Source organism: Terrapene carolina, unplaced genomic scaffold, assembly GCF_002925995.2.
Source record: "Terrapene carolina triunguis isolate 2854851 unplaced genomic scaffold, T_m_triunguis-2.0 Scaffold198, whole genome shotgun sequence".
NCBI lineage: Eukaryota > Metazoa > Chordata > Testudines > Emydidae > Terrapene > Terrapene triunguis.
Window position 1 is genome coordinate 3,952,022 of NW_020664549.1, and position 23,907 is coordinate 3,975,928.

A 23,907-nucleotide genomic window follows, 5' to 3' on the forward strand; every position below is an offset into this window, starting at 1 on the left:
TCCTGCTAGTGTGAATCTCTGTCAGCCACTCACCAGAAGCGTAGATAGTGCTTGGAGAGGCAGCATCCTCTCCTTCTGTCCCATCTGTCTGGAACACGCCGTGCGCACAGAGTGAAATGGAGAGCGGAGGGGCCAGCACGAAGCGCTGCGGAAGTCTCATATAAACCTTGATATTCACCCCCCTGCAGGGGAACCCTGCATGAGGCCTACAGGGGTGCCTGTCCTACCTCCTTTTCGGCCTCCCAGTGAGTACCACGACAAGGCTGGCAGTTGGTTCCCCTTAGCTAGGGTGGGGGCCTGTAACCTGAGCCATCCTGTGTGCTTTGCATGTGCTATATCTGGAAACTGGCTCGTTACGAGCTTTATTTTTAGTTCTGATTTTTATTTTGTTCGCTTCCACTGACTGCGTGGCTCAGACTTTCCCCAGAGCCATTCGGTGGCAAGGAGGGTCCCATTGCTTGGGGGATCTGGACGGTAGGAGATTGGGGGCGTGGGTAGTTCAAAATGGCAGCACCTTGCTGTGTGAAGGAGAAGCTGAGCCCTAAGCAGCGCTGGGTGTTAGGCTGCCATTCCTTCTGTATAAATAACTGCGGGGCATATTTTAAAATGTCACGGGCCGTACTGAGCCAACTGAGTGATAATTAGCTTCTGGGCAAGCACAGCGGTGCCTGGTAACAGGCAGCTCCACAAACCTGGTCAGTCTCTGAGCTACGGGTGTATGCAACTTCGGAAAATACACCCTGTTGCCAAGCAACTGTCCCGATGCACCAGGAGTTGCTGTCTGTTGGTTGATGCATGAACGGTCAGTAAAAACGACTCCAGGGGTCTGATTCTCTGGTGCTTCACAAGTGTCATTTGCACCTGTGCATAGGGAATGCAAAGTCCTCCCACAGCACAGCCTTCCACTCCCACCACTGGTAACATTTTTGTACCTGCTTGTACTCACTTTGCATAGGTGCAAGTGACAACTCAGGTAGGGAATCAGACCCTGTGGGCTTTCGTCCCGTGGTGACGTGTGCTGTATAAAACCGATCATAGACAGACAGGGTCCAGTTCTGTCCTTGGTTTACACCAGTTCTGTTCTTGGTGGAATTACTCCAGATGAACATTGGTGCAAATGAGAGAACAATAAGATTATGACCCCAGTGAAAATGAAAAAGATCCATCAACAAAATGTGCATTGGTAAATAACAGTGAGATACTTTTAAGGAAGATTAATTCTTTATTCTGGCATCATCCGTTGTATTTCAGTCCTTTAATTTAATTTACTGTGGATATCAGAAATAAGCGGTTAGCTCCCATGCTACAGACTTTCTCTCTGCAAAATCACTGTGGGCGTGATTGTCTCACTTACTCTGGTGTAAAATGGATGAGATTGGGATTAAGTCTAGTATTTTATGTTTACACAGCAACTTTTCCCCAAAGGATCCCAAAGCCCTTCACAAACTTAGGGCATGGTCCTGCAAACCTGTATGACTAGGGGCTGGTCTGCACTACAAAGTTAGGTTGGATTAGCTATATTGCTCAGGGCAGTGAAAAATTTCACGCCCTGTGCAATATAATTAAGCCGCCATATAACCCAGTGTGGCCATTGCTAGGAGAGGTGGATTTACCACATCGATGGACGAACCCCTTCCATTACTGTAGTAAGTATCTATGCTGCAGCTGTGCTGCTGGAGCGTTTCTAGTGTAGATATATCCTAGATTTTCCAAAGATCCGAAGGCCAGAGTGCTCAGCACCCAGGATTGGGGCCAGGCTTTCCAAACGGCTCAGCACCTAAATGTGCTGTGTCTTTTGGAAAAATTGGCCATTTATTATGCTACCTAAGTGGGAACACAGCTCTTTAGAAAAACGGATTCTTAGTGTAGTGGATCTCCAACTGTGATCCATGCTATATAAATCCAAGCTGTTGGTTTCTGTGTGTGTTCTTTTCTCTTTACTCTGGAAATAGGTCCTAAAGTGCTACATGTGGATCTGAATCCAAATTCAGAACCATACAGATATTATCTAAACCTACCCTTGTGCGTGCTGTTAAAGATTTGCCGCATGCCACCCCAGAGACAGCTCCATTTGAGTGGTAAGTGAGGTGATCCCCATGTAGAATTTGAAGATCAACTTCTAAAGCTCACTGGGATCCTTTGGGCTTAATGGATTTTAAATGCGACGGGCCTGAGTCTGATTGTCCTTTAAATTATCCCTGTGTAAATCTGGAGTAACCACATTAGTATCAGGGGTAAGTGAGGAGAATCCGAGAAATAGATCAGTTCTCTCCTGCCATAACTCTGTTGGCCCAACGTGTTGTTCCTAGAGTCCCACCTGCCAGAGGGCAAATGCCATCATGGTATCAACGTGGAAATTCCCCAGCAGGTGATAGCAGCAACCTCCCTGCACCTTGGCTCATGCAAGGAATATACCCCAGATTCTGCACGGAATGAATCTTCCTCTCTTGGTCCCTGTCTGGCACCCAGTGGGTGATCAGCATTGTGTTAGCGTGAGGTATGAATCAGCCAGTCCCCACCCCGATGTGGCTGATACATGCCCTGCAAGCCAGGGAGGAGCAGACCTCTGCACTGTCGAATTCTTGGCCTGACCCCCAGCTGTGGCTCTGCGAGGCTCCCATTTGTAGCTCAAGGCTGCACACACAGTGCCTTTGTTAGCCTGAGCTCCAGCCAGTGGGGTTGGGACGCAGAGCACGTTAACTGCAGAGCATCGCTTCTTCTGAGTGGGCCACTCCGTCCCGCAGGCAGGGAGCAAATTCATGGATGCCATTGGAGACTGCATAGGGGAGTGAGCAGCCCTTTAGCTCAGGGACATCTAGCACCCTGATGCAAGGGGCCAAGACACCAGCCCTCAGCAGCGTAGTTGGGGACCAGGCCCTGGGTATCGAGTTCCTAGTGCACATTGGGCCCACTCCTGCTGGTCAGGCCTCTTTTCCTCCTCCATCTCCCTTACTGCTCTGCGCCTGCTTCCCATCCTCCTCCACTGCCCATGCTGCTCTTGACTCTTCACCTCCCTGCTGTTCCCTAAACCATCTGAGTTTAGGATCCACCTTCTGCTCACCATTCACGGGCTGGACAGTGTTTGTAGTAGGGTGTGAACAAGACTCCAGCTTTCGAGATCCCAACAGGTCTCTTGTGCAGGTATTCCAGCCCCACAGCTGACCAGACCTGTCCGTCTCCCCGTCCCTACTGCTTGCCCTCTAGGCTTCCCTGAGGCATAGGCTACCGGACACCTGTATTTTCCCAGGCTCGGGACTTTGTCCGAACCGTGTGAGACTGAGCCCTGTGAAACAGCTCGAATGCAGTCTGGCTGGGATGGCTGTGAGGTAATCTTCAGAATCTGATGTAAATCCCCCACCCCTATTGAAAGCTGCTTGTGCTGTCTCATCACCTGGTGTAAATCGGCTTTGCTCTATTGACGTGAATCTACATCCGTTGAGGCTCTGATCTTCTGAGCAACTCAGAATGTATCCCTGCATGATGGGGTCCTGGCTTGTGACTGGGGCTCCTAGGTGCTGTGGTAATACACACAATAAACAATAATTCATCATGGTGCAAGAGATGCAGTGAAGCTAGGGGAAAGGGGAAGTTATCCTGCATCTGGCGTGGGGTCAAACCAGACGTAGCAACACATGCTATCTAGAAAAGTTCACAGACCGCATGGATGTGGGTGTATGTCCAGTAATAGAATTGCCCTGCCAGCATGGGACAGATCGGTGACCGTAAGGACCAGCCCACAGGTAGTGACCCTAACAGGACAGGAACAGGGTGTTAACCCCTTAGTGCATGCTGTGTAACCAAGAATGTGGTTGGTGGTGAGTTAAAGGCACCAAGAAGAATGTTTCCCTGTAAGCAGCATGGTTGGCCTCTGAAGTGACCCTTCCCCTCCCTGTAAAGTGGTCTCCTATCCTGGGGCCGGAGGTACCTGATAATGAGGAGGGGAGTGGTACTGGTCGATCTGGCCCCAGGCACCTCTACCCCTGTGTGAGTGAGTGTTCTTGGGGCCCTCATATGACCTCCTTCCAACCCTGGCTGCCTCTCCCTTGCCCCACTGTTGACATGAAATCCAATGTCTTCCTAAATATATAGAAGCCTGGAATCCAGAGAAGGGTCATCCAGGGACACAGCATGAGCTGAAACAACAAGGAGTCTGGTGGCACCTTAAAGACTAACAGATTTATTTGGGCATAAGCTTTCGTGAGTAAAAACCTCACTTCTTCAGATGCAGCATGAGCTGAGTGATTTATAGAAGGCACCTGGGCTGTTTGGTTGGTTGCAGCGCCCCATTTGTGCCATTCAGGCTCCTGCAGTGCAACAGCAGATGCTGCTGCAGGGAGAAAGCATCACTCCCAGAAGCATGGTGGGTCCCTGCCTCTCCTGCTCCACTGTCTTCTCTGCCCCTGGAGCCAGCGGCCTTTAGAGCTTCCCCAGCTCTCCCACCCTGGGGCAGCCACACGGCTCCTGGAGGCTCATCCCTCTGAGTTTCTTCCTCTCCGTTTCTCAGCCCCAGGTCAGCAGCAGCAGCCCAGGGGTCATTGAGACCCAGTGTAACCTGAGAACATGATCCTTGCCAGGGTGGTGGAGTAACTGCCCTGCTTGCTGGAGCCCCCTGCCCTGAGCTTCCAGCAGGGAGGGTGGCTTCTGGGGTGGGTGTCTAGAGCTCTGTTTCAGATGATCTCGTCCCAGATTCTGGGGCAGAAGGCAAAGAAATTCTATTCTCTTCCTCTTTTTTCTCTTCCTTTCTTTCCTTCTCCACTCCCCATTTGTTCTCTTTTGTCCCCTCTCTTCCCTTCCCTCCCTCTCTTCTCTCTATTTTCTTCTTCCATTCCTTTCTCTCCTCCCCTCCTCCATTGCCTATTCTCTCTCTCCTTCCTGTCTGCCGTTCCCACTCCCCCCCTTCCCCTCCTTTGTTTTGCGAGTCCTCTGGCCTTACCGCCCAGTGACTGACAGGAGGCACTGCTCCGAGTGGGGCCAGTGGGAACAGGTGCTTGGGTCGCAGGGCTGGAAGGAAACCCAATCCCATTGGCAGGGCTGCCTTGCTGGCTGACTGCTGATGCACCCTACAAGCCCCGAGGTCGGGCCTGGGGGCTGCTGCCCGAGACAGAGCAGCCAGGTGGTGCCTTTCGGTTGGGGTCTTGTCTTGGTTGGGAGGAGCAATTGCTTAGATTCATGTCAGGCCCTGCCTAACTGGGATAGGCCCTCTCCCTGGCCTTGTCCAGGTTTAATCTGGGTTTAGACTCCGATGCGATTGCACTAGTGCAGGTAAGACTTTGCACGAGGAAGGGCCCTTTTTCTCTCCCCCTTGCCAGAGGCCTGCCCCTCTGCGAGTCACTTGTTTCCTTCTCCGGGGTAGGAGCCAGTCAATGGGATATCATTCTAGCTGCAGGGAGGGATGGAGCTAATAAAGGTAGGGAAGGGGTTACAGAAGTGGGGAACGTGGCTGGAGTGGTGGAGCGAAGGGGGCAAGGTGGCTGGGTGAGAGCTGGAACCTGAGAATGATCTGAGCTGTAATCTACCTCGTCTATGTCTGTCTATACTTAGATCTAGTTTGTCCATGGCTATTTGTCTCTAGATCTAGATGTTGCTGGATGACACTGAGGCTAACGCCTCTCATCTTGCAAAGAATAACAAGAATCTTTAATGGTCCACAGCTCGCCGGGACCTCACTTGTACGTCCGGCCTGAAAGAAAGCACTGCTCTGGGCCAGTGGTTTGGTTTGCTCTCGAAGGGAAGAGCGCCCCCCTAGTGAATCACCAGCACCACATCCTGCAGCACCCTGGGCTTTCCTAGGGTGGGTCTCTCCTCCAAGTGCTGACAGGCTCCCCTCCCGCAGCTTAGTTCAGGAGGGTTCATGAGACCCCAGTCTGTGGTGACCGTTCTCCAGGCTGAGCTTGCTGCCTTCGGTTTTCACGGCCCTTGTGACTCCAGTGGTTTTCATTCTCCTTCTGTCAGACCTGTTAGCCTCCCCCCACGCTGCGGGTGAGTCAGAGCGAAAGCAGAAGCTGCTGAGCGTTACCGAGGGTGAAGCCAAGCAGAACCGGCCGGGCTATTTTAAAACCGGCCTGATTTCCCCCTCCCCATTTCACATCAGGGGCCTGCCCTCACTTCGGCTTCCCTTTTCCCCTCACCCTCACCTCTCCCTCTCCTCAGGTGATTGGCTGAGGAATTTCCTAAGGGGAAATAGCAGAATTCTCCGCTCACCGCCACCCCCTGTTTCTTGTAAAGCAAGTTCACAGTTAGGGGAAGGAGGGAGGCACTGAGTGGCGCAGATTTCTTGGTTGTCCTAGGCCGTGTCTGTGCTCACAGACAGCCCCACTGAGAGACCAGTGGCCAGCAATCACAGTCGTTTGACTCTTGCTTGTTGTCTCTTATCTTGTGTATGTAGAGTGCAAGCTCTTCGGGGCAGGGGCTGCCTTTTTGCTCTGCGCATGTACAGCGCCCAGCACAGCACGGCTCTGACCTAAGTATAGGGCCTCTATGTGCTACTGTCATAGAAATAATGAACAATGATGGTGACCTCTTAAGCCTCAAGACAGATATGCAGGAGTTTGCACCCACTGAGCTAATCAAGATCAATACCTGGTTACCTGCACGTGGTGGTGGTGGCGTGTGATATGCAGGAGGTCAGACTGGTGGATCTGGTGGTCTCTTCTGGGCTTAAACTGTATTTATTTACTTGGCATATGCAATCCGGTCATGCCAAACCACAGCATTCTTATCAACAATGTTCAAGGCACGACCTGTCTAAGCATAGGGATCAGCCCTGGCCCAGCTACACCGACGGCTAGGCATTGATGGCTGACTCAGGGCATGTAAATAAGTTCCTCAGTCAAGATACGCCATGGATGGTTTTCCTGTCCCCTAGCATGTTTTACAGCAGTGTGAGGGAACCTCCTTGCTACCTGCTAATCTGTGCATTGATTCTCTGTGCCGGTGCATTTTTCTGCATAGACTCCCCAGTGCTTCCAGTTGTCTTTGATCTGCCGATATTTCAGGTGCTTTCATGGCAATCCCAAGCTGGATCCTGAAGGGCACAGAGTACCCTCAGCCCCCCCCAAGGGATGTGAAGGCACTCGGCACCTGACAGAGTTCACCCCCCATGTCATCTCTCTCTTTCATCTCTTGGTTGTGTCAGCAAGGAGGGAGAAATGCAAACCCGACCAGAAACCTGGAGTCAGGAGAAGCAGGGTTGCTTGGGCATCACGTGGCAGAGTGAGGAGGCAAAGGTCGCTGGGGGCTCTGGTACTACGGCGATGAAGGGGCCATGTGAGACTCTGGATGGAGAGGGGCTGCGTTGTGTTCTGTTGCGATACCATGAATCTGGAGTAACTCCACTGAAGTCAGCGCAGCTGTTCCACATTTATGTCAGGGTCGCTGAAAGCAGGGTCTGGACTGGATGGATGGCCACGTTGCTGGGCATGGGGGACGGATGCCATTGTTCTGTCTGCACTGCCTGGGTCCGCTCCCACGGGAGTGTGGACTTTCGGCTGCAGCGACAGGGCAGGAAGGGAAGCAGGTTCTGGTTTACGGTGACTGTCAGGGACAAGCCTGCATTGTAATCTGAAGTGGGTGGTCATGGCTCAGTGCATGTCACATGACCCCCTCCTCCCCAGTAGATAGCCTGTTCTGACTCTGAAGGGCCCAGAGTGGGCTACTGGCATCCTGTAGGACCCGGCCTCTGTTTTGGCAGAGAGAGGCAGACTCATCCTGGAGCGGAAGCAGAGCTTACTCAATGCCCTAGGCTGAGAGCCGTTCTGTGCTTTCATTTCCTACTCCTCCCTCTCCCATCCTGCTCATCTCTAGGTTTGTCCCTACAGCTTCCCCCTCTTTGGGCGCTTCCAGCCCCTGCTGGCCTTGGACGTGAGCTGGGGATGCAAATTCAGAGCCTCCAATGGCAGCACTAACTCCTCCTATTCCCTGACCCAAGGGGACCACCTGTGCATGTGAGAAGGGAGTTGGGCCTCTCTGGTCCAGGCAGTCCTTGGCCTGGTTGCTGCTAGCAAGTGCTGGTGGGTTCTGTGCTGTGGATACCGGTCTGCAAGGAAATGGACTGAGGCCCATTCTCATCACAAAGGTGACCAAGCAACTTCACTAGGGCTGGGTTTGAAATCCCTCACCTGCACAGCTGTTCTCCGATCAGCCTTCCCAAGCCACCCTGTCCTCAGTGGAAGGGATTATTAACTGCTTCATTGCCAAAGCGTGCCCCAGGTATATTCATGAAACGTGCGCCTCCAGTTCAGGGTTTCATTTTCACTTGCTCTCCTGACTGTGTAGCGTTGCGGTGTGGCTTTTAAACAGCTGCTGTTTAATAGGGAAGCAATTTCAAGACCGTTTACAAAGTGCTTTTGGGTGCCTCCAAGATGGGCTCATATGATTTGTTGTCACTGCTGCTTTAAGGCTTCTCCTTGCATGGGACACTTGATGTTTATGATGATTACTCCTCACTTGCATTAGCTGAGACTTGTCCACAGTCAGCCTTATTTTATTAGTTCCAGGCCAGTCTATCATCTCTCCCTCCCTGTGGCGTTTATTTCTGCACTTCCCTTGACTCTGCTGCCCCTCAAGGCTTAGCATCATCTTACAAATTTCGCCATGTCCTCTGCTGTGTCTTCTAGCTAGTTTGCAAAAATCATCTAACTGAAATGACACTTAATACCCCTCCCAGTGGGACCCTATGGGCACCTCTCACCACTCCTCCCCCCCCCTCCCCCAGCGAGATGAGCCACCACATATAATTAATTACCTTCCTCTTGCCGTTCAATAGCCAGCTTTTGATCCATGTAATCGTATTTCTGTCCAAGCCGGCTTGATTTAATTTCCCCCTTAGGATATCGCGTGGCACTGTGTATCAGATGCCTCATTGAAATCCAGATATATTGTATCCACCACGTCTCCTCTGTCTAACATTATGTATTTTGTTTAAATAGAAAAACCCTTCAGATTTGTCTGGCTACATTTATTCCTAAGTAAACCCGGGTTGTTTGGCTTCTGTTTCCCCTTTAAATATTTCCTCATTCCTTTTGGTAGAGGATGCGAGTTAACTCACAAAGAGGGTCTTTACCCTGATTGTTCTTTGTTCCCTCTTTAAAAATTGGTATCAGGCTGGCACAGGTTGTGCCCTGGAATGAATGGAAAAAAACCAAATAAGCTACTAGCTGGTGCAGTTTTTTCCCCCCCTATGGACCCTGGCCTCGATTTTTCAAAAGTGACTAGTGCTTTTGGATGCCTAGTTAGAGACACCGTAAAGGGGCAGAGGGGCTCAGGGCTGTCTGATAATCAGGCCCCTTTTAAGAGGTCTCAGGTTAGGCCCCCAAACCTCTAGTGCAATGGTTCTCAACCAGGGGTAGGCAGAGGTCTTCCAGGGGGTACACCAACTCATCTAGATATTTGCTTAGTTTTACAACAGGTTACATAAAAAGCACTTGCAAAGACAGGACAAGCTAAAATGTCATACAGACAATGATTTGTTTATAGCATGCTCTGTATACTATACACTGAAATGAAAGTACAATATTTATATTCCAGTTGATTAGTTTTATAAATATATGGTAAAAATGAGAAAGTAAGTAATTTTTCAGTACCAGCATGCTGCGACACTTCTGTATTTTTATGTCTGATTTTATAAACAAGTCATTTTTAAGTAGGATGAAACTTGGGGGCAGGCAAGACAAATCGAACTTCTGAAATGGGTACAGTCATCTGGAAAGGTTGAGCGCCATTGCACTTCTGAAACTCTTGGCCTGTGTCTTTTGCCTGAGATGTAAAACTCCGGCCCTGCCCACCTGTAGGTCATGAGAGAGGGAGGATGGCCTAGTGGTTAGGGTACTAAGCTGGGACTTGGGAGACCTGTGTTCCGTTTCCTACTCTGCCACAGACTTCCTATGAGAGCTTGGGCAAGTCACCTAGTGTCTCTGTGCATCAGTTTCCCCGTCAGCCCTGCCCTGCCTCACAGAGGGTTGTGAGGAGAAATGCTTTAGAAAAGACTGTGAGGTGCTCAGATGGGCCATATAAGTGCCACGGATAGATGATGATGATGCATCTCTCTTCCCCCCCCCCCATAGATCTCAGGTTTCTTATAACAGTGGGTCAGTATCATTGTTCCTGTTTTACCAATGGGGGAAACTGAGGCACGCAATGGGGATGTGACTTGCCTGGCTGAGGTCACACCGTAAGTCAGTGGCTGTGCCAGGACCAGACCCTAGAGCTTGATTCTCAGTTACTCCGTTTCCATGCTGGAGGGAAGGGGGCTTTAAGCCACTTCTGCACTGCCTGGATTCTGGAGCCGTGCACGGGCCTGCCCAGTCCCCTACAGACCTCGGGAAGCAAAGAATAACTACAGCACGGTACACTCTGCCCATGCCAGGGGCTGGGAGCAGGGGCCATATGGAGCCTTTTCACTAGCTCACACTTGGGCGTGCAGTGTCTTTTCTCAGGGGTCCGTTCCACACCCTTTAAGGCCCTTTTATGCTGCCAGAGTAGCACAGAAGGGCCATGACATTGCTGAGAATCAGTCCTCCTGTCTCTTGATTTGTACTCCAGTACCCTATCCCCCCTGGGTCATGTATAGCTCTCTTTGCCAGCGTTGTGATGTTAGCTCAAGTGTCCTGGACAAATTCCCTTGGAGCTAATTGCATCCTGCCTCCACGAATACCCTTTGCAGTTTCCACTGGACTTATTTTCTCCAAAATGCAGTGCATCCTTAAACAGCACCCTGTATTTTGCCTCAGAGGTGACTGCATTTTAGTGGTGCGAGAATTGATTGCTAGTACAGCAGCAACTCTGTAGTGAAGGGGATGAGACAGTTTCCATTCTGAGCCCAGTTTTGACGTGTTCCCACCCCCTAGAATATTAAAATGCTTTGGGGCCTTTCTGAATGAAAAACACTCAGTAAATGTAAGTCAGTGGCTGGGCCTCTGGACTGGATTATTATCCAGAGCTGTTGATTGGTTTGTGTTTGTGTGTGTGTGTTGGGGAGCAAAGATATGGTATTTAAAAACAATACACCTGTTCAGACAGTGTCTCCATGTACCCCACACCTTCCACATCAGATAGGTAGCATTAGCCTCGCTTTGCAAACAGAGAGAATGAGGCGCAGAGAATTTAGGGGACTTGCTCGTGGTCCGAAAGCCACAGATGGAGCTCAGGGGTCCTGGCTCTGAGGCTTGTGCCTTAAACACAAGATCATCCTTCCTCCCGCTTCCGTGGTTATCAGCATCATGGGTTCCCAGGTGTTCGATTGTGCAAACCTTGGAGAAGAGAGAGAGGCAAGGGTCAGAAGTGAAGCGCTGACAGGACTGTGTGGGATGGGAGTTAGACAGGTCCTCTCCCCCTGCTGCATTTTTCTGCTCTGGATTGGCCTCTGTAGGACACTTTGTAGTGTCACCGTTCATGGGAGTGGCATGGCTTGGCTGAGTGGGAAAGGTACCCCATTTCCCCCTGACCACGCTCAGTTCCTTAAGTCCATTCAAAATATACAAGGAAGCATCCCTTCCCTGTATTGCCAGATTCACTGCTCCTGCTGCTGAATTGTGCACCTCCTGCCGCCTTCTTCTCTACTAATATCTCTCCTCTCCCCTCCTCCCCCCCACATGTCTTCAGCCACTGCAGTCTGGAGGGAAAATTCTGCTTTGAACCACTCACCATCTTCCCCAGGTTATGGATGATGGGCTAGCCCAGTGTGAGCTAGCAATTAGAGTAGTGGACTTGGAGTCAAGACCCCTGGGTTCAGTTGCACAGCCTGCATCGGCAGGTGGTTTAGTGGATTTGTTCCCAAACATTTCCTAAGGCGACTCACCAACTGCATTTTGTCTTATTTTTATTTTGTTTTTGCGACCCATCATTACATATAAGCACACTCCGCCCCGGCACCGCAACCCTAACCCCAGTGAGCCGTGCCTGCACTGACCCAGCAGCTCCTGTCCCGCAGGGCCAGGCCAAGCTCCGGGCTCATGGTGGGCTCACCCCCACCCCTGCAGGAACTCCCCCTGGCCCGAGACAGAAGGAAGGGTGTGTTTGCTTAGGCAAGGGCCCCGTGATGGGTTAATCCGGCCCTGGATGTGGTGACCCACTTAGAACCTTCCCGCGACCCACCATTTGGGCGACTCTTGTCTAGTGGGTAGAGCAGACGGTCCCAAGTCAGGACTCCTGGGTTCTGTTCCCACTGACTCCCTGTCCCCATCTGGAAAATGGGGGTAATGACACTGAGCTGTACCTACCTCGCAGGATGGATGAGTCAGTAATACTCAGTTATGGCTCAGGTAGGGCGGCTCCCTCTGGAGCCCTCTCGTCTCTGCAGGCTTCTTTAGCACTGCTTCACTGCACCTGAATGGACTCCCATCCCCTTTGTATGGACAAACAAGAGCCCTGTCTGTGTCTGGCTGCGTCGCTCTCCGTCGCCTCGTGCTGCCTCTCTCGCCTCCAGACTCTTGCGTGCAGGCTCGTGGGACAGAAGGGGCATTGTTCGCATTGTTCGAGGGTTAAGGTTTCACTCTGGCTTTGAGTTTAATTACTCCTGACAGTCTCCCCACCACCATGCTATGGGGAGCACCTCTAGGTTTAGGGGACAAGGGAGACTGGGTGTGGGTCATGCTAGGTCAGCTAAGAGACAGTTAAACCGTGTCATTCCACTTCCCGTGGAAGGTTCTTTTCTTTCTTCCTCTTTCTCTCTCTGGCTGTCTTTCTCTTTTTCATGTTCTCTTTCTCTTCACATATCTTTCTTTTGAGTCCCACCAGCAGCACATCAATGGGATTTCCCTTGAAATCCAGGAATAACTAACTGGCTATTACCCTCTTTCTTCTCTCTCTGGCCTATTCTCTTGTCTTTCCCTTTGTGCTCCCACCCCCACCCCCAGCTGGGTTCCTGGGCCTTGAGTTTCTCTTGTAGCAGTAGAGACATCACCTGGAAGCTCTCCATGGAAATAAGAGGCAGTCTTGGGTCTGGGTGGGTGGCAGAATATCTGGAACCCTGACTGGTCTCTTGTCTCAGAGCTGGGAAGTGCCTCAATCCAGGGCATCGATTTCCAGCTTCCAGGAGAAACCAGCACAAAAAGATCAGTGAGCACTGGGGTCTGGATTCGCCTCACTGCAAGGATTCCACGCATTGCTGGTTTTCTTCACCCACCCACTTTCTCTCCCTCCTATCGGGCAATGGCTCTGATTAGGAGCTCTCTCCCCTTCTTCTGCCAACTGGCCCATGTTTGACAGCAAGGCAAAGTGACTTTGTCATGAAAGAGCCTGGCATCCGAGTACACGCAGGGACCAGGCCTGAATCATTTCCTCTCCCAGAGCAGGGACAGCAGCGAGTCCAGGCACAGTGGTACTAGAGAGACGAAGGCCAAGATTGAAAAGAAATGGCGGGGCCTGAACTGAGGCTCCTTGGCGCCTACTTAGATATGTGGCTGTGTTCAGCTGCTATGCCCACAGGACCTTCTGGTGCCTGTCAGTTCTGAAAATCAGGCCTCGCTTATGTAGGTGCCGAAATATCGACCAGGGCACCGCATTTTAGACCCCTGTTTTTGAAAATCTTGGCTGAATTTCCAATCCCTCAGCAGAAGATGGCCTACTGAGGTCTGGGGGGTGGAGAACATCAGGCCTGAATCACTGGAAACTCGTCTTCCCCCCCTTCCCTAGCAGAGGGTTGTGCCTTTGGTCCCTTGATATGGCAGCATCCCTTGGGAAATGGGTTTGGGTCAATGAATGGGGAGCGTGCACCATGGCCTAGTGGATAGAGCACTGGACTAGGACTCAGGAGACTTGGTTCTATTTCCAACTCTACCGCTGGTCTGTTGGGTGAGTTTGGGCAAAGTCTCGTCCTTGCCCCGTGCCTCAGTTTCCCCATCTGATCAGTGACCTCCTTTATAAAGCGCTTTGAGCTCTCCTGATGAAAAGCTCCAGATAAGAGCTAGGGATTATTATTTATTCCGAGCGCCTTCAGTGGGTCATTCCAGATCAGTGGTCGAAGGTGGAAAGATGATGATTTTGGCCCCAAGTTTAGTGTTGGTTTTGGTTTTTTTTTTAAACCCCAGGATTTTACAAATCGAAGGACAATTTTTGAAGCTGTCACGGGAAACAGTGGATGGCTTTTTTGTGTATCTCTCTTTTGGGGGTTGGTTTATTGCCGTGGCTGTTTATTTGTGCTGGGGCCCAAAGATCGAAGCTCTGTTCTGCTCGGTGTTGACTGGGAGTCAGAGGGTCTTTTCCTGAGTCTGGGAGGCAGTTTGACACACTGGTTAGAAAACTGACATCCCGCGGTTCAGTTCCCTGCACTACCATAGGCTGCCTGCAGGTCATTCAGCCTCTCTGTGCTGCAGTTCTCCAGGTATAAAGCAGGGATAATAATCCTTCTTTCCTTTGCCTCATGTATTTCGATTGTAAGCTCTTCCGGGCAGAGGCTTTATTACGTGTACGTACAGCACCGAACGTCCTCATAGTTAACCCTTATATCACGCTTTTTAGAATGATCCCTCAGGGAATAGTCACAGGCTGGCGCTGCCTTAGTAGGACTAGTCTTGCAGTCCTTATGGGACACTGGGGCCCTGATCTTGGCTGGGATGCCACTGGTGGTAGAGGTCACTTGGCTGTGGATGCAGCTGTCATACAGAGAAATATTCTGGGTGGCCATGGGCAAGCTCCTTTGCTGCCCTGTGCCTCAGTTTCCCCATCTGTAAAACGGGGATAACATTACTGACCCTCCCTACATGAAGCACTTTGAGATATCTAGATGACGGGCACAACCCAAGAGCACTGCCATTAGAGCCGGATCCCTTGGGCTTGATTTAATCCTATCGCAGCCTTTGCTATGGTCCAACACATCCCATTTCTCTCTCTCTCAGCAATTCCTTTGTGCCTCGGGAAGAGCTGTGACCTGCCCCACACGTGCGCCATGGCGTCGCGTATCGGCCTGCGGATGCAGCTTATGCGGGAGCAAGCGCAGCAGGAGGAGCAGAGGGAGCGGATGCAGCAGCAGGCGGTGATGCATTATATGCAGCAGCAGCAGATGCCGCTGGCCCCCACGCCTGCCATCAACACTCCAGTCCAATTCCAATCCCCACCGTCCGTGCCCGGAGAGGTCTTAAAGGTACAGTGCAGATTAGTTTGTTTCCTTCTCTCCTGGGAGGGGAAGGGAGAGTCTTGGCCTTGTTGAGAGCTCTAATGGTTTTCCCCTGCCTGGGGGGTGTGTGGATTTTTAGGTTCAGTCGTACCTGGAGAACCCCACCACGTATCATCTGCAGAAGTCACGGGACAAGAAGGTCCAGGAGTATATCTCTGAAACCTACGGGAACAAGTTTGCTGCTCACATCAGTCCTATCCGGCACTCTCCGAAGCCTCCCCCTGCCGCCTCGCCGGGCGTCAGGCCCGGCCATGTCATGTCCTCTTCAGCCGGCAACAGCGCCCCCAACAGCCCCATGGCCATGCTCAACATCAGCTCCAACCCGGAGAGGGAGGTAAGGAAATGGCTTGGGTTTATAGAGCACCAAGATGACTAGGGGAGAGGAAGGGAAGGATTTAAAAGTGGCATGTGATCAGTGTCTCTCCAGTCCTGGCTTCTCTCACAGGAGGTGCTATAAGGAGCAGAGCGGAGAGCTGGGATTTCCCAGCAGGAGGCGTGGTGGGACATAAGATATAAATACCTAGCTAGCATGTAGCGCATTTCATGGACAAGGTAGCACATAGCATCAAAAATGAAACCACCGAACTGAGGAAACCCTCAGCTGTCTCTTCGTTTTCGCCCGGTGACCCCGCACCTCCAGCCGTGTGCTCTATCAGAATGCAACTTTCTCTTCCAGATAGACGAGGTCATTGATGACATCATGCGTCTGGATGACGTTTTGGGCTATATTAACCCGGAAATGCACATGCCCAACACCGTGAGTGTCTCTGATTGACTTCCGGACGGTTATCCTGACTCTGGAGGGAGGGGAGGAGCCTGCATTTGACATGTGCTGGCTAGGGAACAATTAGAGTATATGTGCTCTAGGTTAGGGGAGACTGAGCTCTTCCAGCTAAAGGGTAGCTGCAAGGGACCCTCCAGGGAGAGTGGTGACTCTGCTACCCATACCCTCTGGGACGGATTGTCTGTGGCTCTCTGCCCCTTCTCTTGGTGGCCGAGAGCCAGGGTAACCGCTGTACACTAGTGCAGTCTAGCAGACCTGGCACAGGGGGCGTGGACGGAGCACTGCTGTGCTCTTGCTATTCTCAGCTGCCAGGCCAACCCCTCTGGGCTGTGGGGAGCAGAGAGTAAGCTAGAGCAGCCTCAGTGGCTGCTCTAACTCACACTGGGGGCCAGACAGGCTTTTGGCTGGGCTCAAAATATAGGGAGGCTCACCGGAGGCATGAAGCCGCCTTTACCACCCTGCCCCCTCAATTCCTGCCCTGAGCGGAGCTCGGCTGGAACTGAGAATGTGGCAACTGGGGTGTCCCTGCATCGATTGCTGCTACTAACTGTCAAGGCTGCAGCCTGGGATTTTGCTGCACACTCTCCGTATGTCAGTGATGGCTTTTGCCTGGCCCAGTGCCCGGCAGGCAGTGGGAAATCATGCGTCGTGGTGTGTACAAACTGACTGAGCCTCTCTCCCCCTGCCCAGCCCCTGGGGTTGTAGTGATTATTATTGCCGAGTAAGTCAGCAACAAGTGCTAGTCTGAGCTGGCTGCAGCCTGACCTAGAGACAGTAAACATCAGGTTGGCGTTGCTGTGTGTGGGCTGGGGGAGGGGAAAGCTGTGCAGTAGCACGACTGACTGCTATGAGACTCCATGAGCCCTTTCCTTAGGCTCCTGCTTTTAAACGAGCCCCAAAGGGCTGGGAGGGCTTAATAGATTCTAAGCCCAGAAGGGACCATTGTAACCATCTAGTCTGATGTCCTCTACGACAGCTCTAGAACCTCTCCCAGCTGTTCCTTTTATCTCAACCGTTTCTTGTGCGGGAGCTGACGCCTGATTTTTTCTTCTCGTCTTGATTTAAAAAAACCCAGATTCTGTTTTGTGCAACCGTGACTGTCCCCCATCGTGCAAACTCAGCAGGGTTTGAGGCGTGCATTCCCTGCACTGGCTGCTACCACTTGAACTTTCGGCCTGACTGTGAGGATCACAGTCTGGTGGTTAGAGCAGGGGAATCGGGAGTCTTGGTTTCAGTTCTTGATTCAGCCACTGCGTGTCCATGGGCGAGTCCATTTACCTCTCAGTGTTGCCATCTGTAAAATAGGGCTAAGGATACCTAACTCCCAGGGTGCGTGGTGAGGCTTTCTTGATTATGCTTTGAGATCCTGTCCTTGGATGGAAGGCACCATAGCAAGGTGAAGATTGATTGATTGATTTTTAACATCCCTTTCCGTCACGTAGCGTCCCACCGTGAGAACTTATCATGCAGCAGTGAGGCAACTTAGGGCTTTGTAAATGTTTCTAGCTGGGGTTTTCAGTGGGGTTTAAGGGAGTTAGTGCCTAGCGCCCAGTGAAAGTCAATACGTCCCTTAGAAAATCTCAGCCTGATGGATTCCGTGTCTGAGTCATCACCATCCTGCCCCTCGTGAATTAGGTCAGTAGCCTTGGTCTCATTTTGTACATAGGGAAACCGAGGCACGGAGTGGTGAAGTGACTCGCCTAAGGTCCCGCAGAGCAGGGAGTAGAAATCAGGAGTTTCCAGCTCCCAGTTGCATGCAGCCCCTAGATTGTGGTGCCTTCACGCAAGGCCTTATGATTTGGAATCTTCCCGGAGAGCCAGCCCTGAGCCAGCTTTCTAGCTCCCTGATCCCATCTCCCGCTCGTCCAGGAGGAGGACGAGAACCATACTAGTCCCGTGCTCCCTTGTTTTTCAGCTTCCAATGTCCAGCAGTCACATGAATGTATATAGTGGTGACCCCCAGCTGACGGCGTCCCTGGTGGCTGTCACCAGCAGTTCCTGCCCCGCTGACCTCACTCAGAAGAGAGACCTGACAGGTAACGCATGTGAGTTCTGACTGCAGCCTATGTGTGCGTCCGTGTCTGTCAGGTCGGGCCAAATCCTGCGTCAATGCTCGTGCCACTGATGGTGGCGAGGGTTACGTGGGGTGAGGGTCAAACAGAATCCTGCCCACCCTGTTTGACGTTAGGTATTGAGTGATGCTGGGAGAGGTGGTGAGAAAACACAGCTTTGTAACAAGTGTGGTGTGACCTCTTGGGTCTGTCTTGTAGATGCTGAGAACCGTGCCTTGGCTAAAGAGCGTCAGAAGAAGGACAATCACAACCTGAGTGAGTGGATGGTTCATTCTAGCTGCAAGGCTGGGTCTCCTGCCCTAGTTTCCTTCAGCCCAACCCCCATTCTTTTCCTGGAGGCCCCTCTGTCTGTATCGCTGGTTTCCCTTTCACTCTACCTTCATCCTACTCATCTGTCTGAACAGCCCATTCCACCTAGTGCCTCTCATGCATGGCGTATAGGGATCCCCACAGCATCCCCCGAGCAGGGCTCTATCTAACCCAGTACCCTGGCTGACAATGGCCAGCCCTAGATGTTTCAGAGGAAAGTATAAGAAACCCCATTATTGTGATTATTTTATTTTTATTGCAGTAGTGCCTCAGGTCCCCAGTCATGGACCAAGCCCCCATTACGCTAGGGGCTGTACATACAGAACAAAGAGACAGTTCTTGCCACAAAGGTCTTATAATCGAAGTAAGATGAGACAGTCTCTTCTGGACAGTTATGGGATAACCTGTTTTGGGGGAAGTTTCTTCATGAGCCCTCATTACTGGCTTGTGCCCTGAAATATGATGGTTTGTATCCCATAGATATTGGTACCATGTCTAATGTAACTCTAATATTCTCTTTCTCCATAGAAATGTCTCTTCCTTTGTTTGAATAGTGCTAAGCTCTTGGTCTCAATGGTTTCCTATGCTAAATAGCACCCTAAATCTCTCCCACCCCACCTCCGAGCCCCCTTGTCATACTCAGTACCTCCTATGACACCACATGCTACCCTCAACCACTTCTCTCCCATCCAATGTGGCTCTACACGGCCCCACCTTTCCCAACGTCTCTTGCAACCCACCCTCCTCTCTATACCATCCCTCACCCACTGAATGTTTCCCCATCTAGACCTTTGCCACCCCACCTCTGACTGCCCTGTGCCCATGGAATCGATCACATGTAAACTGCAGTCCTCCAGAATTGAAGGATGCATGTTTGGGTGACAGGGACAAACCAGCTTCTGAATAGCTCTCCTAGTCCCTTCGCCCAAAGCTGGGTGAGGAGAACAAGGGACGAGAATCTCTCTGGGGAACTTGGTGATTCCCATAATCCAGGCTGGGGACAGTGGGGGGCTGAGTGTGGTACAAACAGCAGAGCGTTGAAGCTGGTCCCAAATTCCTAAACCTGGATCAGTTTCCATCTCTCTTTCTCTTCCCTCTCTTTAGTTGAAAGAAGACGAAGGTTTAACATCAATGATCGCATCAAAGAACTCGGAATGCTGATCCCAAAAGCCAATGATCTGTAAGTATCACTGCAAGCAGTACAAGTCGCCTTGTCTTAGATATCCCATGTGGATTTGGTGGTGCGTGGCAGAGGAATTGTTAAGGATGGTCCAAATGGTGTGGCCCTGGGGGATGAAACTTACTCTGTAGATCAGGAGAAAACTTCCTAATGGCAACTGTTGAATGTTCGTCCCAGAGAAACAGTGGGGGTCCCGTTGTTTGACATGTATAACTTAACTGGACAAGGCACCTGAGGATTTACGGTGGAGATCAAGCTGGCCCTGGCCAGGGGATGGACTAGATGTAGATGATTGTCTGCTGTTTCCTAGTAACAGCTTGTTCCAGTGCCGAGTCAGATTCTGTTTCACACACTGAGAATTTTCATTCCTTCATCTGATCTTCCAGCTGGGCAACTGCTTTGATACTGGCCGGTCAGGTGTCAGTGTCTGGTCCCACATTGAATTCCCTAGGAGTCTGGTGCTTGGTGTTTTCAGAGACTGGGATAATGGCGTGTGTATATTGACCCAGGCCAGTGCCATTCCCTACATCAGTGTGTCCAGGATGGTAATTCAGGGCATTACGTTTGCAGAGGCACATTTCAGTACAGCAGTGCTCTGCAGAACTTCTCCGGGCCTTGGAGCTGGTTAGAAGGAGCTGACAGCACAGACTGTAATGACTTCTCCCATGTTGAACCCCAGGGATGTTCGCTGGAACAAAGGGACGATCCTGAAGGCCTCGGTTGATTACATCAGGAGGATGCAGAAGGACCTGCAGAGGTCGCGGGATCTGGAGAATCACTCTCGGCGTCTGGAAATGACGAATAAGCAGTTACTGATCCGTATCCAGGTGCGTTCCTATCTTCCCCCCCATCCCTCCCTGTTCTAACCCAGCCTGAGGGTACGTCCTCACTGTAATAAGAGACCCACGGCACGGCCACGGGTCACCTAGGTCAGTTGACTTGGGCTCACGTGGCTAGAGCTGCATGCTAAAAATTGTAGTGTAGCCATGCAGTCTTGGGCTGGAGCCCGGGCTCTGAAGCCCTGTGCAGGAAAGGGTGTTGGAGGGCAGGCTCCGGCCTGGCCTACGCTGCTGTCTTTAGCTCCACGAGCCTGACTCAGTTGACCCAGACTTGAAGACTAGGTGCCACAGTTTTTTTTCTTCTCTTGGTGTAGACCTAAAACACCTTCAGGCGCTCCAATCTTGTTCTTGCCCCTTCACAGTGGGTCTGGGCCAGATTCTGTTCTCCCTTAAGGCCCTGAAATTGGAGCATCTTCATTGACCTAAATGGAGTCCGTCCAGACTCACGCTGGCATCACCTGAGATTTGTTTCTGTCCCTTTGAGATGCTCCATGCACACACTGAGCCAAAGCTAGTGAAGTCACTGGCTAGGTTCCCACTGACTTCGGTGGGCTTTGCATCAGGCCCCTGGCAATGCTGTTTGCACAGCTCACTTACTGCAGACATTCAGGTGTGGTAGGGGGCTGCTCCTGTCTTGTGACTGACTTGTGAGTGCTGCTTTGCAGGCCAGGCCCTTGGCTTGCAGCCCACCAGTGACAGGGACGAGCTAGTTTGGGAGAGGTTCCATTCAGCACAAGGAACGCTCGTGGCATTCGCGTGGGAGCCAGGCTTGCCGTGTTCGTAGCTGTTCCTGCCGTGGGGTGGCCTGTGCTTCCTGGGCTGTGGCACTTGGGCTAACCCTTTCAAACCTGTTTGCTAATGGCAGGCTCCAAATCCATCTCTGGGCACCTAAAGAGAGGTTTTTAAGGAGCCTCGGTATGGATTTAGGAGCCTCACTAGGCCGCCAGGTTGACCTAGGGTTTATGGTACCAGGTGGGGATGCTGGCGCCAGCTTTACCCGGAGATTTCATGTAGAGTAGCGAGCAGCCTGCTTGCACTAAAGCACTGAGCCCACAATGTCTGCCTCACCTTATCCTTGGGTCGCTGACCACTGGAATTCAGCCTATGAAATAGCAAACCTGGCAGGGACTGGGGACTTTATGGGTTAAAGTTTGAAGTGCTGTTTTCTTCTTTGCCTCTTCCTCCTTCTCTCTTTCCCCGGGCATCCCCTCCCACTCCCCCTCTCTTTGTGTAGTTTGCCATCTTTCCCTTCTGCTGTCTCTCTTGGAATCTCTTCACCCCTCTCCAAGGTCCCCAGCTGTCTGCCTTTTCCATCTGGCCTTGTCACCAGTTCAGTCCCCTGAGAGGGATATTTGAAAGGGGGGGTGCAGCTCGAGGATTTGAAGTGAGCCACGCTTAGTGGCAATGGGAAGAGGTGGGAGTAACCACAAAAATGCTGTTAGTGGTTCAGGGAGCCATGGGTCTTATTTGCCGTATTTGGAGTGGGTGGTGGCCAGGGCGAAGGTGGTCAAAAGTGCCTGACTTAAGACATCTGAAACGGTCCTGATTTTCAGAGGGGCAGGTGCTCAGCCCTGTCTGAAAATCAGGCCCCTTGAAGGGGTCTCAAGTTGGGGGCCCAAAATCATTAGTCGCTTCAGACAGTCTTGGCCTGTAGCATCCGCACTGGCAGCTTTGTAAACCCTGCGGTCCTTAATGTGACAGTGGTACCTTTCACCCATTATGCCTGGCTGCTGGATTGTGTCAGTTCAGCTCTCTGGCTGGGGGAGGGTTCCCCACAGAGCAGTTAGTGGCTCCCTCCCGCTCCCTGTTGTGTCGTTGGTGCCCCTAGTAAGGACTCTTGGCTTGTGTTCTCTGTCCTACAGGAGTTGGAGATGCAGGCACGCCTCCATGGGCTGCCCGCCTCCTCACCCTCCGGCGTGAACGTGGCAGAACTAGTTCAGCAGGTCGTGAAGCAAGAAGTGACCGGAGAGGACGGGTCGATGGAGCCTCAGCAGCCCCAGCTACCTCCAGATCAGGAGACGCAGCAACAGCCACCCCTGCCACTGCTGCCTCCATCTCCCTACCAGCTGGACTTTACCCACGGCCTGAGCTTTGATGATGGCTCCAGAGGGTTCCGCGACCAGCTGGACCCCAGCCACCATGTCTCTTTCCCCTCTTTATCCAAGAAGGAGCTGGACTTGATGCTGATGGAGGACACCATGTTACCTCTGGCTTCTGACCCCTTGTTCTCCGCCATGTCCCCCGAGGCCTCCAAGGCCAGCAGTCGCAGGAGCAGCTTCAGCATGGAGGATGCTGACATGCTGTGACAAGGAGCCGCTCGGAGCCTGGGGAAAAGGACGAGGAGTGAGGCTTGTCGGTGAAGACACGCCCCCACCCAAGAGGACCCCAGCCCACACTTGAGCCTACATAGAAATACATTTCTCTATGCAAGCGTTGTCACAGTCACTGGGAAAGTCAGACCCTTGTTGTTACAACTTGATCTGCAAACTTTCTTGCTTTGCCATTAACTAAGCGGAGCTCCCTGCCTTCAAATGACCCTAGATTTACAGCCCAGCTGCCTTGCCTTTCAGCTGAACTTCCCACAAGCCACACGCAGTGCAGGAGTGGAGGCTGGAAGCCGGGCTGTCAGGTATGAGAAGGCGCCTTCGAGTCCTGGTGGAGGCTAACAGGGGGCTTGTCGCTCAGAGCGCCTTGCTGCAAATGTGCATCCAGCCAAGCTTTACCACATGAACCCATGTTCCCTCAAAGTCTTCCCAAGCCCTGGCGCTATCGCCCTGAAGACATCGGCAGAGGCTGCCTCGTACCGTGTTCCCGCATTGGGCTTCCCCTTCTCTTTTCGGGCAGGGATGTGCAGCTTTCCTGAGGGAGGGTGTGGTGTCCCTGGTCGTCACGGCGTAGGGGAGGTGTGTTTCTCAAGGCTCATTGGGTAAGAAGGCTGCAGGGGGGAGGAGGAGGAGGGTAATCTGAACAAATTATTTAGTGATACCAGAGGGACACTTTCAAAGCCGGGAGCAGGAGTTGGATGCAACAGTCTCATTTATTTGTCACCTGCGTTTGTAAAGGCACCGGCTTTGAGAGTGGACCTATTGAGACCCACTCAACTTCCACCCCATTAGAGATGGGACCCAGCCTCCAACTTCGGAAGTGGGTTCCTAACCCTTGAAAGCGTGTAGGGGGTTGGGATGCCGGTTTGGGCCCATCTCTGCTTCCTCTCAGTCTGTTCAGATGAATCCTGAAACTTCCAAGTGATATTTGGTCAAAACCATCAGTGTGCGCCTGGTATGGAACTAAACCCTTACTGATGTTTCCAGACACCAGCTCTGGCTTTGCACCCGCACTTATTGGTGCCAGCCAGTTTGCACTATAAAGCACTTGGGCAGCTTTTTCAAATGCACCTAAGGGTGTGTTCACACTGCAGCTGGGATAGGGTGACCAGAGAACGAGTGTGAAAAATCAGGGTGGGGCGTAATAGGTGCCTATCTAAGACAAAGCCCCGAATATCGGGACTGTCCCTATAAAATCAAGACATCTGGTCATCCTAGCTGGAGCGAGCCTCCCAGCCCAGGCAGATACGTGGTAGCTGGGCTCACACTAACAGGCTAAGAACAGGAATG

The 23,907-nt window shown here is 51.8% G+C and overlaps 1 protein-coding gene across 1 annotated transcript in view; it reads left to right on the forward strand.

Moving 5' to 3' along the window:
- LOC113407104 (transcription factor EB-like) overlaps positions 1 to 22,699 on the forward strand; it is a 47,685-nt gene extending 24,986 nt beyond the window's left edge. Inside the window, exons 2-9 of the mRNA XM_026655154.1 lie at positions 14,832 to 15,076; positions 15,189 to 15,443; positions 15,786 to 15,866; positions 17,809 to 17,929; positions 18,164 to 18,220; positions 19,379 to 19,454; positions 20,134 to 20,281; positions 22,156 to 22,699. Of these exons, the coding sequence (XP_026510939.1) occupies positions 14,882 to 15,076; positions 15,189 to 15,443; positions 15,786 to 15,866; positions 17,809 to 17,929; positions 18,164 to 18,220; positions 19,379 to 19,454; positions 20,134 to 20,281; positions 22,156 to 22,599 (1,377 nt within the window). The 5' untranslated portion in view covers positions 14,832 to 14,881 and the 3' untranslated portion in view covers positions 22,600 to 22,699. The remainder of the gene's footprint in view (positions 1 to 14,831; positions 15,077 to 15,188; positions 15,444 to 15,785; positions 15,867 to 17,808; positions 17,930 to 18,163; positions 18,221 to 19,378; positions 19,455 to 20,133; positions 20,282 to 22,155) is intronic.
- Positions 22,700 to 23,907: the final 1,208 nt, after the last annotated feature.